The 14,980-nt window shown below is 38.7% G+C and overlaps 1 protein-coding gene across 1 annotated transcript in view; it reads left to right on the top strand.

Moving 5' to 3' along the window:
* Positions 1 to 7,550: 7,550 nt before the first annotated feature.
* Positions 7,551 to 14,980, top strand: part of LOC133976269 (collagen alpha-1(XXVIII) chain-like) — a 33,195-nt gene continuing 25,765 nt past the window's right edge. Inside the window, exons 1-6 of the mRNA XM_062414432.1 lie at positions 7,551 to 7,840; positions 7,989 to 8,146; positions 9,555 to 10,129; positions 11,943 to 11,963; positions 12,055 to 12,117; positions 14,908 to 14,961. Of these exons, the coding sequence (XP_062270416.1) occupies positions 7,996 to 8,146; positions 9,555 to 10,129; positions 11,943 to 11,963; positions 12,055 to 12,117; positions 14,908 to 14,961 (864 nt within the window). The 5' untranslated portion in view covers positions 7,551 to 7,840; positions 7,989 to 7,995. The remainder of the gene's footprint in view (positions 7,841 to 7,988; positions 8,147 to 9,554; positions 10,130 to 11,942; positions 11,964 to 12,054; positions 12,118 to 14,907; positions 14,962 to 14,980) is intronic.

Genomic DNA, 14,980 nt, shown 5'->3' with positions numbered 1-14,980 from the left:
GAGGTCGGCAGTGGGTTGAGCTGGCAGGTGGATGTTTTATATAAACAGCAGAACACATAACAGAGGCTGACAAATAAAACATATTTTGGCCCTGTTGAACATCCACATAGACCTGACCTAACCATAGACAATAGTTACCATGAGATTTCTCAGTATGATACCTTTTCACACTGGAAGTTTAAAGTAAACACTCACAGGGGCCCATCTGGTTCTAAAAAGGTCAATCTTAATATGAAGGTGTGCAGTTGCCCTTTCCATTATGTAAACTTTCTTCACCATATCTTGCCACTGAGGTATTGTCCAGGGAAGTGGTTTAAGCCATGATACAGTTATCATCTTCCTGGCCACTAGTAAGAGAGTATGCAATAGATACAACTTTCTTTTTCCTATTCGTCCTTTAGGGAATGCTCTTAAAACATAAAATCGTGGGTCCAGTGGTAAATGTTCAATATAGAGAATAATTCTTTCTTTTCAAATTTTTGAGTGAAGATATTAAACATCTTATCATACCTCAACATAAGGGGTCAGATGACCTCACCAGGCCTTTGGTATAGACTTCAAAACTATATGGTTGTACACACTAACTAAACAGCTGTAGATTCACAGACAGGAACAGCGTGCCATTAATTTTCTTATGATTAGAGAAATATGCAATATGTGAGTACACATAGTATACATAGTATACAGCAGGTATGAAATTGAGGTTAAGCATACAATAAAATTAAATTTGATCTGCTGGATAAACTCAATGATGGGGGTTGGTATACCAAATATATACTTTATTAATTGGCTTTATTTGCTTATAGTAGAAGTAGTAGTAGTAGTAATGATAATAATGAATTGAACTACCTTAATTTCAGTAAGCAGTGCACAGAAGTAGTACATTAAGAATTAAAAGCATTACCTATGCAGAAGTCAGATTTCAGAATAATATATTATTGGATTAGTATTAGCCTAAGTGTGAGCAGCATTTTAACGTAGCTGGTCAATGTCAATCCAGTTTTAACTTCTCTATATACCACTGTATAGTAATTCAATTGTAAAAATCATATTTTGTGAGGTGATTAGATGTTTTGTATGTTAAAATGTTTATCTACAAAGTAACTACAGTTGTTACATGAATCTAAAATACAGTATTCCCTTCTGAAATGTTGTGTAATAGAAGTAGAAAGAAGATTTTAAAAAATCTAATACTGGGTCAATGGCAGGGATTCATTCCAGCATGAGTAGGATGGAGGGCAGGGTGACATCTTGTACAAGTTAATCAGAAGGCCAACAGTGCTGATGCACTCAGCTACTCAGCAACTTAGACTGGACTGTGAGGAAAATAGAACGCCCAATAGAATGTCATGGCCTCATGGTTTCTGGACTTTTTGTGTTTGTTCTCTTGGTGTCCAGTGTTGTGCTTCTGTTCAGTCCTTTTGGTCATTGGGTTTTGCTTATTTATATTTGGGTTATTCTGTTTTCCTTCTGTGTTACTGCACTCCTCCCCAGCCCATTCTTCTCTCGACACCTGCCCTGCATCAGGTTCGTTAGCCCTGCCTTGCCATCAGTGTTTTTCCCCACCCCTTCACACCTGTCCTGTGTCAGCCTGTCTGCCCTGTCTCCAGTGTCCTCCCTGCCAATCAACTCCCAGCCTGCTTTTTTGTAGTCACCTGTTCCCTATCAATGTATAAGTTCTGTCTGTATTTAAGTCTTGGTTTGAACTTAAGTTTTGTTGTTTCCTTTGTTCAAGTTCATCAAGTCTGTTCAGCTCTACATTTGGGTCCAGCTGCTCTGCTCTACTTGATAAAGAAACTAACCAGAACAGAAGAAGGGGGCTGTTAGAAATAAGCTTAAGATAACTAATGCTGACTCTTGAGTTTTGATTTAATTGGAATAGAAATTGGAACTTATCAGTGTGCTATCAATATCAGAAAAAAATAAGTCACATGTACTATATGTTCATATACTCACATGCACACATAAAAAAGATAGTCACTCAAATACTGCAGTTGAAAACAATAAAGTAATACAACTTAAATAGTTCTGCAGTCTGAAAAACGTGTGAGCTGCAGTTTTTAACTTTTTACAACATGCCCTACTTGAGCTAAAAAAAATAAAAAAATAAAAACAGAATAACAGAATTTAATGTGGGACTCTTGACTGCATGTTTTTATATTAAGCAGGGACATGGGATAATGTGTGTCACTGATTGTCTACATAGTTATATTTATATAACACATATCAGATGTGTAATTCCATGTACTGAAGATAGGAGAGTACACTGGCATGAGCAGGAATGTCCAGACAGTGAGGTGAGTACACAATTTTGACACTAGATGGTGCTGTTGCCCTAATATAGGCAGAATGTGTGGAGAGGAAGGTTTTGTGCAGGTTTATGCAAGTGTGTGTGTTTGACAGATGTAATGCTTTAATTTAAATATAGGAAGCTCAAATCAGTCCTTTTTAAAGCATAATATACTTTCAGTTTTTTTCACATATTCTGAACTAACAATGCTTTCTGGTAGAATAGTCAATGTGTTTACATTGTAATAAATTCAATGCTTTGGTCTTTCAGGCTGTGTATGAGATTGTTCAACATTTTAAAGACACTCTAGGTTAGCATACATATTCACAACATTCTCTGAAATTCCCATATTAACTGTTAATATTTTTAGTTTTCTCCAGAGAAAAGTCAACCATCTAACTCATATTAACTGCAAATAGCAAGGCAGCAGTTATATTTACTTGTTAAATTACAAATGTTAAAGATAGTAGTCATCCTTTATTAAAATATATACTAGATGTGCTCTGATTATTCTCAACTGTAAACACTCCACTCACAGAAAAAGCACTATATTCTATGTAAGGTTCATCGAGTTCAGTGTTTGTAGTATATCAAAGATAGCCTTAATACCCCTTTTGGATTTCATTTAAAAGTGTTTCAAGAGCATGCCTACAGATGTTTTGGATATTATTGTAACTGATTGAACAAGACTTGGCATCACCACTACCCACAGATGTCTGTCTGCTTTTTTGTATGCATTGATACATCTCTACTAGTCTGTATTTGTCCGTGAAAGCATGCCACATATTTGAATTAAGCATCCTGCGCATGCCACATAGTAAAGCCTGATGAGAGATAAGTGGGATTACTTTGTATTGCCAGGATTTTGTGGCTGTGCTTTATTACCGGCACATGCAGGAGTTGAAACAGATTATCAACACCCTAAAAGCCACTTAATATAAAAAAAACAGTTTTTTAATATCTTGTGGCAAAGTTGCTACATAGTCTGTGGAGAAATGTTGAGACCAATTGGCAGTGTTTCCCCAAAAACTTTCCACATATTTCTCAATGTTGAGATAGACTGTGCTTGTGTTCAGGTATTGTTACTGTAGCTACAATAATCAAGGCTGCGTGAGTTCACAACAATGCAAGAGGCCAGGTGATACAAGAATGGACATGTTTCTTCTCACAATCCAATGCAGTGGAGGCCAATGTGATCCTAGTTTAAACAGGTGTGCGTTATCCAACACTCAAAATGTTTAATGACCCATATATCATAGTGATCTGTGGAACATGCACTGTGTTTGATTCTACAATAATAACTGTAAATATCTGTTTTGTATGTTTGCCATTGTTTAGTAGCTGTAACTTTAACTGTGACTACATGCACTGTCTTGTAAAAACAGTGGTTAAGTCAAGTGTGACAGTGAATATACCTGGAAGGGTTGGAGAGTATCAAAGAGCTAAGTTGTGGCTTCCGCAGGGTGATAAAAAGAAAGATTTGCTTTGTTTTTCCTACTCTTCATGCCACACACATTTTCCTAAGAAATTACTTGCTCATTAAATTCAAACTTGTGGCACTACATAAAAAAACCCATGGTCTGCCCTTTGTTGAGGCCCGTTATTAATAAGGCTTATTTGTGGTTGTGTGTGGCCGACAGCTCCCCATTAGATCAGACAGATATGAAGATATGAAAACTTGTCAGGACATACATACCTGTTTTGTTGCCTCACTTGAAGAATAGAAATGTGTGAATGGATGTGATTCCAGCCTGAAAACACTCAATAATGCCAGTCATGTTCTCTTCGGGGCTGTAACTATATGGTTAGGAACATGCATTATCTTGTAAAAAACAGTGGTTAAGTTAAATGTGCCAGTGCATATACCTGCAGGGGTTGCAAACAGCTAAGTGGTGGCTTCCTGTCTTCATGTGTCACCTTTTCCTAGGAAACAATTTTCTCATTAAAATTCAAACGTGTGGCATTACATTAAAAAGCTATGGCCTGCTCTTTGTTGATGCCCCCTTATTTGTGTCTATCACTGTGCTCTCTATATATCTATTTCCATATATTCTTTAAATGAATGTCAACTAATTGCTGAGTAGTATAGAGACACTTTGGGGTCTGCTTGTGGAAAGCCTTTTAGCAAAGTTAATGCACACTTTTAAATGCAGGAAGATGAATGTGTAGGCTCATTATTTCAGAATTCCTGCTGTGAAAGAAATCATAAAAGTTCACTTTGAAACCAAAGGCTTTTTAAAAAAAAAAAAAAAAAAAAAAGTCAAAATGGGGGCATGTGGATTTGTAGATGTCTTTTTCAGTATTCCAAATACTAAGAATTCTGTCTCTCACCGTTACTGAATATTCCGCGGGTTTCCATTTTTATAGGATGTGTCATATTGAAATTCAGAGATATGCTGTGTCCTAGTTTTGCCACGTTTTGTGTTATGCAACAAAACAAGTGTCCCTGGCTATAAAAGTTTCATTCACTCACATGAAATAGCCAAAGCAGCAGCTTTTACTATAGACTTTTACATCAGCTTCTTCCTATCACTCGCTGCAAAGTAGTTCCAAGCAGACACAATTTTAAAATGACAAAATCATTCTCATAAATCCTCACTTTGCTTAATCAGCTCTCCACACGAAGGAAAGGCAGCTGAACCTGATTTAAGGAGGTCCATCTTTTCAGGACAGCATTCTTGAGTGACAGCTCACCTTTCCTTGCTTTCAGTCATACAGTAAGTAGTGAAAACACACACCGTCATCCCCTGTTGTGGAGTTATGTGTTTAAAACTGTTTCATGGGATTCCTCTGATCCAGGACTACATAGGAATTGTAATAAGATTAAAGCAGTTGTGAGACTTGACTTTGGTGCTGAAATGGACACACATCGGCTTTCAATAAAAACTGGACTTATAAGCTGTAGCAGCCTTTAACATCCAGCTTTGAAGAGACCCCTGCCAGAAAAGAGACTTCTTCCTGTATAGAAGCTGACTCTTGGGTATAAGATATAAAAGAAATGCATGCACACTGGGTTTTTTTTCCATTTTGATTATATCTGAAAGGCATTAATGAGTGAATGATGTGAAGTCATTCCATTCACTTATGTGATATGTAGTTGGAGACAAAAAAATGTAATGTGATTTTGTTGTAAATGCTCCAATGGCACTATCCTTCATGCTAATTTTCTTCTGTCTGACCTCTGGAAATGTACGTTCATAGTAAATCATGCCAAGTGAAAGACTAACAAATGACTGCTTTGGGTGTTTTCACAGGTGAATGATGGTACGCTGCTCTTGCAAGGTGTGTTGCCTTAAGGTATAAGTCCTCTATTCAGACTTCTCTAGTTTTCTGGATTATTCAAAGGGCAAGCCCTCTGGACGCACAATTACAGTATAAAAGATTTTTTAACATTAAAGCAGTTGTAGCCGATATTTTTATAACAATAATAGGTCAAATGACTATGCTTGCTGAGCTTTAGGGTGTTTTTGCACTGATTTCTTTTAATCTCACCTCTCAGTGTCACATTCAGCAGCAGCAGGCAGCTGTTTTAAAGAGAGAAGCTCTAAAATCCCACTGTATGCTCCCTGCCTTGCACCAAACAACAGACACAGTTAACATCTAGTTAATTTACTCAGGACTTCTAGAGCTAAAAGGAGAGTGAATAGACTTACATTCACCAAGTGACCAGAAACACAGCTGTAAATGAATGTTAATGTAGCACCATGCCTGCTGGATGTAAAGGTAATAGTATACTAACAAGTTCATCATATCACTTCTGTTAAAGCTGCCTCTAAGAGGAAAAAAATCAGCTCTTGCAGGTTTAAAGGTGCAGTGTAAATTAAGAGGCATCTAGTGGAATGCACTTGCTATTAATGGGAAATAATATTAACGATTATGTTTTAATGAGTGTCTAATCATCTTAAAATAAGGATTGTTGTGTTTTTATTACCTTAGAATAAGGTCTTTAGCTAGATAGAGAGCTGGAACTCTTCCACAGAGCCTGTAATGTTCCACTACCATGTTTCTACAACTTTTTTACAAGTTTTGTGGCTACTGTAGGTTCCCCTACACTCTTGGAAGTGGAGGGAGAGGGGTATTTAATAATACTACTAATAATAATGCATTTTATTTAAAGTCGCCTTTCAAAGCACTCAAGGACACCTTACAAGGCACATAAAACACAACAACAGTACATCAAACAATATAAATCAGTTAACATTTAGTGCAAAGATAACGAATAAATATGAATGTGACTACAAAGTGCATTAGTACAATAAATAAACAAGAACGTGATTGCATAGTTAGTGTAGTTAGTACAGTGGGTTGCAATCTGCAACCTCGCCACTAGATGCCACTAAATCCTGCACACTGGTTATTTAAGTAAAATTGGAGTTAACGCAGTTTACCTGCAAGACTATTATCAACCCAGCAGGGCCAGGATTTTATAAATATTGAAGCCACGGGTCCAAATTTATTTAGCTGAACCCCATCAAAGAGACTTTTGACTAGTTAACTTTGTTTTCTATAATGTATTGTTCTACATTATAGTCAGGTGCATGATGAAGTATCTAATTCCTTAATTTAAAGAAAAGCTATGTAAGTTTTATTCTTACCCTTACGGCTATGTAATGGCACTGATATGGCCACAAGTGACAATGACGGGATCATGGTAAATGCAGTAGCACATGTAAAGAGTCATTAAGTCAGCAAACTCACTCAGTAATACCAGTAATATCCATCTAAAGTTACATAATATTTGCAAACATTATACCCAACATAAACTACTGGTCATACTAGACCAACCCCTGAGTGTACTGAATTAATCAAGGTGCCTTTGTATTGCTTTTAAAATTAACTCATTTTTTGTAAACTGTCTAAATATGTCTACAAGTATTAGAATCCCCTTTAAAAACGACACTGTGTCTTTATGTCTGTAAACCCCTTAACTTTCCAGAATCATTACCATGGACATGACATTGTTATCCTCTGTGGTCGCTCTGGCCCTGCTACCAGGCAACACAATGGCACAGAATTGATAAAGCCCTGTTTTGATTTCAACAAGCTGTCTCAGTGAAAAAAAGGCTAAATGCTGTTATTCCCTGGGTTTTTATTCTTTTCTGCTCTTGTTTTTAATATAATGGCTAACCAAGTGAAAATGACATTCTATCTAAAAAAAACTAAAAAGGGATTTCTGGAGTGTCTTTAGCTGCCTCCCTGGCTACCCCTCCCACCTTTTCCCTAAAATGGAAGTGAGTGAGTTTGAAAAGGGCTGGCCTTCCTTTCATTGACTGCGCCTCAGAATGGCTCAAATGTGAATCTCATGAGAGCCAGAATACAGTCTAAACGTCTGGCAACAAGCTGCTGCTGGTAGTGTCATTCCATGGTCTTGACCTGCAGACTCCCCAACACTGAGATCCAACTCTGGAAGAGGACACTCAACTTGATGCTCAGGACATGAAGCCAAACTAACTGAATGAAGAATCTGTCCTTTGCCCTGTTTGCACTTTCTTCACTTGCAGGGAAAGCTTTGCAGAGCTGAATACATTGGAAACCTAAGTCAGCAACATTGTGAGTTTTGCATTTGAAGGCTGACTCTCAAACATGCATTACTTGTTAAAGCTTGTTCTATGAGTGTGTGCAAGTTCTTTGGGAGGTATTAAAATGTGAGGGCGTGTGTGGATCTTTCTTTTTTATCCATCTCTTGCCTCTGTTTCAGGGAAGTCATGGTCCCCTCACTGCACTGGTTCCTGCTATTGTGGGGACTTCAGGGTCTTTGTGCACAGGGCTATGACGAAGACTCTCGTGAACAGGTGGTGACTACCAGGAAGAGGAGCAAAGTATATTCATCCAATTTCATACCACAAAATAGCAAAGGTAAGTCTAAAGTAGCACTATTTGTTAGATATTGTTGTCTATTTTCCATGATGGGTGCACTACAGAGTGAGTTTATTGGTTCTTTTCCTGCTGTTCCCACTCAGGTAGGGTGGAATTTGTGCAGGTGGCACATGTTTCATTTCTTTCATCACTAGGAAAAAAAAGGTGCCACAGGCGAAAAAATGGAACATGATACTCAACAAGGACATTGCTGGAGGATGCAATCCACTTGGATTGATCATATCTCTCAGGCTTTCTACTGCCATCCATCTCCTGTGTGACCGTTCAGTGCTCTGTTACCCAAATGTTTTATTCGCTGAGAATCCTGTTTCCCCAGGCACATTCTCTCTATGACATATTTCCGTGAAGATTAATGTGATTTATCCTCAGCCTATATTAGATCTGTGACCTCCTTCCATTGCTGAAGGTTGCCGCCGCAAGTGGAGTTACTTTTATTTCCTTTTCAAAATTATATGTCACATTCATGAACTTATCACACTTTTCTTGAAAAGGTATCACCCTTTAGAGCCTAAGTGGTCAATAAATCACCTTAACCCCTTTCTGAAGGCTTCACAGATAACATTTTCCCTCCTGACTGAAATCAATTTAGCTGTGATCAGTTTAGTCTTTATATTTAGCTGGATATGAAAGTAATGAATGATAGAGAGACTCTTGACAACAGCCTGGCAAGAGCAAACAGTTAACTTGGTGGTGTGTATGAAACCGATAACAGCTAATGTCTAATGATAAAATGCTAAATATTAAGCCATGGAAAAGTTGCTTAGTCCTCTTTGCTCTTGCTGGGTATGAACTGACTTAAAGAAATAGTTTCACGTTTTTTAAAAATTCTGTTATTCTCACTTTTAAAAAGAGTTAGATTTGAGGTGTGAGACCAATTACATAATTTAGGCTGAACATGAAGGTAGAGATAGCTGCTGGTTAGCTTAGCTTAGTACAAAAACTGCAACCGAAACAAAATTCAAGTACCAGTTGGTGTGAGTGTGAAGATACCTATTGACAGTTTTATGGGTGATTATGTGCCAGATTTTTTTTTCTTGTTGCCCAGGGCAGTAACTTCCAAGAGTCTCTGTTGGTTGCCTAGCGACTTGTCTCAGCCAAAAAGTAACACAAAACTGCTAGTAAAACCACAGTGTGTAGTTCTTGTATAGATTGCACAAATCGTTCTTCACATTTCAAATCTCTGTACTAAGCACTTTTTCTATGCTAAGCTAAAATAACCAGCAGCTGGCTTTAGATACATATTTAGCATACAGACATGACTGTGGTATCAATCTTCTCACCAAACTCTCAACAAGAAAGCAAATAAGTGTATGTCCTTGAAAAAAAAGCTGTATTATTCTTTTAATGTTTATTATCTAATAGTTAATAAACTCCTCTTTCCTCTCAGCATTAGTCGATGAAGACTGCAACGTAGAGATAGCTTTCCTGATCGACAGCTCAGAGAGCGCCAAAGAGAACCATGCTCAGGAGAAGCACTTCGTCACAGAAGTGGTGGACCGAATGCAGGGCCTCCGCCTGCAGACCGGCCGGGGCATCAGCTCCCGTGCAGCACTCCTCCAGTACAGCAGTACAGTCCTCACAGAGCAGACCTTCAAAGAGTGGAGGGGCGCCGACAACTTCAAGGCCAAAGTGACTCCCATTGTGTACATCGGCCACGGCACCTACACAACCTACGCCATCACCAACCTAACCCGCATCTACCTGGATGAGTCGGATCCCAGCAGCATCAAGGTGGCCGTCCTGCTCTTTGATGGCATCTCGCACCCCAGAAATCCAGATATATTTGCAGCTGTGGCTGATGCCAAGAACCAGGGAGTCCGTTTCTTCACCATAGGTATCACACCTGAAGCCAATGAACCTGCCAATGTAGCTCAGTTGAGGCTTATTGCTAATTCCCCAGCTTCACGCTATCTTCACAACCTGCAGGACAAAGGCATTGTGGATAAAGTCATCAAGGAGATTGTGAGTTAAACATTTATTTCAGATTACATGCATGGATTATAGTTTAAACTTTACTAATTTCATACAGTGTTCTCTACCAGAATCTATTGGAGTGTCAAGCCAATGTTATTTGTGTGGTCCAAAGTCACAATTTTGCCTCAGAAGGGCAGCACAATGTGTACACCCTCTATTCTTAAATCTTTGGTTCAGATAAGGGAAAACTTCCCCAAAAAAGTGAATGAGTAGACTTATTAGATTAACCTTTTTGAAGCGAAGATCTCTGACATTTACAGGAATAACAAATTTAACTTGCAAGATGGTTGGAAATCCCTCAAAGTCGGCTCTCTAAATGCATTTTCATCAAAGAGAGATTAAAGAGATTTGACAGAAGTTATATAAATATATATTTTTGGCCGACATAACATGCTTTGACTTGCGTACGATCACGTTTCCAGCTGTAACCTTCCTACATTTCTTTGGCACCTACATTTAGAGAAATTGCATGTATGTTTGATAATTGCTTATTGCCAGAGGGCAGACATTTATGACTGAACCCAAGCCTCAAAAATCCATTAGACAGACAGACTTTCGCCAAAGGAATCAAATATTAGTATCTTTAACTTCTCAATTTACCCAGAAGGCACATCCTCAGTGCTATCTTTGACACTACCTATTGCTATGATTTCTTGGCTTATTGCATCCCTGTACACCTGCTACCATAGTAACAGTCTGCTGTCATCACCCAAGTCATCCCTGGATAATAAATTTCACTCTGACATCCTCTCTGAAATCAGCAGTTGGCCTGAAAATATAAAACTATTTACTTCTTCTTCAGCCATACATGTGTTAGGAGTTAACAAGAATAAGACACATTTGTCTTTATTTTCAATGTTTTTTCTTGACCGGTGTGGTTCAGGTTGCGGTTTATAAACTGATAATTAACATGTGTTGCACAGCAACATCCTGCAGACACAACCAACCTGTAACATATGCTTTGCATTAAAACTCTTGTGTGGGTGCAGTGAGATCAGGAACCCAGCGAGAACATGCATGCACGCTACATCACTGAGCAAGATCCTCAAAAAGCAATTCAAACTGGCTTACTGTTGACACAGGTGCAACACATCCAAATATGATAAGAGAGAACTTTATAAAAAACTTGCACTGAAGCTCCTGGATAATTTCTGCTGGCATGCAAGACGCCAGAAGCAGCAGCAGCAGCAGCTACAATAAGACTTTCATCTCATCGCTCTATACAGTCGAGCATCTGTATGTCATAAACATGCGCCTCTGTCCCAGCTGAGAAACTGTCTTTTATCTTTAGTCTCCTCATTTGGCTGCACTGCTCTGTCCTCCAAGAACGGACAGACTGTCTGCGCTACCCTCAGACACCCCTCCCCACTACGGAAACATCCCCTGGATGCTTAGCGAGGTTATTTTACTGATCAATGCATGTGGTTTGTATTTAGTCTCTTTGCGGAATTTCGAACATTGTGGAGAATGTGGTCAGCTTTGAAGAGTAAAGCAACCGCGACCGGCGTGGTGAAAATAGTGGTTCTGGCAAGATTAGTGTGTAACAAGAGGAAGTGCAATGTGAGAGTCCACTCATAGAATCAGGTGGAGGAGGTTTAAAGGCCATATGAGAGCCAGCTGTGAAACCTGTTTAATTGGGTGTTTGAGGAGCAGGTGTTTGAGGTTCCAGTCATACTTCATATTTTCAATTAAACTCTGTTCATTCATTTTCGTAGATCTCTCAAATGTCTGCTGGATTATATAAAGATCAGCCATATGGAGAAAATTTGATTTTGACATTTTTGTGTTTCTTGCTCCACAGACAACACTGGCAGAAGATGGGGTAAGTCTCGAGACTGCGGCCTCTACGCAAATTTGTTGATTTGTTTTCCTAGAGAGTGGCACATCTGACTCTGTGTTCCCTGTGTTTGAAGTGTCCCCTGGTCCGGAGCCCATGTATGTGTGACAAGGGTGAGAGGGGACCCGTTGGCCCTGCTGTAAGTATTCTTCTTTCCCACCATCGGCCCTCCTCTGCTGCACACAATAAGATCAAATTCCTTTTTTTGAAATCCAGATGTATTTCCAGACTTTTGTTTTACTCCCAAACTGGCTTCTTTTTGAAGTACTGCAGAGGACGACACAGCTGACAAAGGCACCCTTGATGCTAACAGGCTACATAATTACAGGGTTATGGGGGGTTTAGTAAATCGTGTGGTTTTGAGGTCTTTGTTTTTCCTGCAGCAATGAGAGTAAGTGAATGCTTTACATTCCTCTAACAGTTTATTGAAAACAGGCCTAAACAGATTTTTACATGGGAAATCAGTCAGAATCATGTCTGTAGAAAGAATTCAACCACTTGGGATTCTCTGAGGACACTTGCTCGGGAGATGAGATGGTACCCGTGTGAGTTTTTTTGCCTGCTAAAGCCATGTTTTGATGTGAACACTCCTTTTTATTACACAGAGGTCAGCCACAATTAGACATAGGGTCCATGCTTTGATGTATTTTCACAGGATGAGAACAGAGTAATTACTCTCTTAAACTTAATGCTCCGAACAAAAGCTGTTTCACATCACGGGCTGCAGGCATGCAGTGACGGAAGCAGTGTGAGCAGACAGAGGGAGCAAGAGAGGGAGACACTTGAAAGATAAGAATATGAACATGCATGAGAACAGAGAGAGAAGCCAGACAGTTGCTCAGTTAAGTCCACACGCACATATGCACAGAATTCACAGACCCTTCTGACTCATCTGCTCCCAAAACTCAGTGGCTTTCATCCATGATGTACTACAAGCATGTTGCTTTCATGAAGCACAGCACAAACAAAAAGAGCTCTTGTATTTCACATTGCTAATCATAAGCAGGAAGCCTATGTAATCGGCTGTCATTACATGAAAGTAAAGCACAGATCAGCAGCTACACTATAATTTACAACTATTAAACATGTGAAAGTATCTCTTAGTGGTGGGTTAGCTAACATATTACTGGTTGGAATCTATGCTAATTTTATATACATTCTATGGTTGGAATCTATGCTCCTCACATTTTAGATGGTTTATAGTTGATATGTACTGTTGTTTTAGCCATATATGTTTCTAAGCTATTTTTTTGTATGTAAAAGTAATACATTGACATTTTGGAAAATACACTCATTAACTTTCTTACCTAATAAGCAAATGAGATTTATACCACTCTCTTATCTGTTAATCCTAAATATGAAGCTAGAGCTAGCAGCTTAGTTTGGTATAAACTCAGGCGGGGAGTTCTGGTCCTCTGAAATGATGCGAACGCGGAAGTAACTTAAAACTGCATTCTATCAAAAGGCCACCAGGGGGCGACCGTTTTGGTGTCAAAAGGACTTCCGTCTCTATACAAGTCAATGGAGAATTCACCAACTTCTCACTTGATTTCTAACCTCAGTAAACGTTTTCAAAATGTGTTTATGGTCTCAATCGCTAGTTTAAAGCCTTCTTCAATGCAGTATGATGTTCATTTGTGAAATTTTGGCCTCCCTGATTTTATATTTAACGATAAAGCAGGGTATGCATTAGGGCGTGGCTACATCGTGATTGACAGGTTGATCGGTTCACATGTTCAGGAGGGTGCCTCTTGCTCCTCCTGATGCCCTCCGGAAATCGGGCAGTGACATGCCCATATAGTAGAATCCGTGTTTTTTTTTTACTCATCATGTACCGGAAATTTTCAAGATGGCGCTGCCCGGATCTGAAACTATTCGCTTCCAAGCAGCAGTCCACAAACCAATGGGTGACGTCACGGATGTTACGTCCATTTTATATACAGTCTATGTATAAGCTAAGATCTTCACCTTGAGGCTACTAGCCAAACAATTACTGCAGGAACTCACTATATACATGGAATATGAAGCTACAGCTAACACATTACTGGTTGTAATCTATGCTCCTCACATTTTAGACAGTTTACACTTGCTGTCGTCTAAGCTATATTTTAGCTAATATTTTTGTATGTAGAATTAATACATCAACATTTTGGGAAATGTGCTGAGTCACGTTCTTGCCTACAGGTAGATGAAATGATTCATACCACTCTTTTAACTATTAATCATAAATATGACGCTGGAGCTAGTAGACAGTTAGCTTAGTTTGGCATAAGCTAAGATAGCCACCTTGATGCTACTAGCCAAACAATTACTGCCAAAAGTCACTGCCTATATTAAATATGAAGTCAAAAAATAGTTAACATGTGATTTTCACACTTTGAAAAATTTGTAACTATTCTCAAGTTATTTAGTTAATTATTAGAATAAGAGGTGCCTGGGTAACATAAAATGTGTCCTTTCTAAAGATTAACCAAGCCTTAGAAGCCATAGTAGAATTTAATTGCTTGCCCTTTTTAATAACATGCACTGACTCTTCATTTGGTTTACTTCATGATACGCTGCTGAATATCTTTATTCATGCGTTATTTTATGGTTTTTCCAATTATCTAATTTAATAACTTTTCTTTTTGTTGAATTGAATTGTCTGATTTTCATATTGTCTAGTAACAAACTGAGATACTATATATGTGCTTAAAATGTTCTTGCACGGATTTATACTCTCTCATAGCTCAGGTGAACTCTGTTAATTTTTAACTAAAGCTCAAAGCTTTTCTGCATAACAAAGTAGTGGAGTAAGTTTATCATATAAAATGTATAGAATTGAATGATATAGGGTTGTGGGGTGGGGATATAGGGCTTACTCATGCTTTCTTTGGAAGTTATTATGCATGTTTTCTGCCTAATATTGGTTCCCTGACTTTCTCTACAGGGTAAGAAGGGGCGTCCCGGAGATGATGGAGTCCCCGGCCAAAAGGGAACAAAGGTGCTGCCTACCCGTTTAA

Source organism: Scomber scombrus, chromosome 24 (assembly GCF_963691925.1).
Source record: "Scomber scombrus chromosome 24, fScoSco1.1, whole genome shotgun sequence".
NCBI lineage: Eukaryota > Metazoa > Chordata > Actinopteri > Scombriformes > Scombridae > Scomber > Scomber scombrus.
Note: the sequence above shows the minus strand (reverse complement) of the source record. Positions and strands in the feature narration are given on the sequence as shown.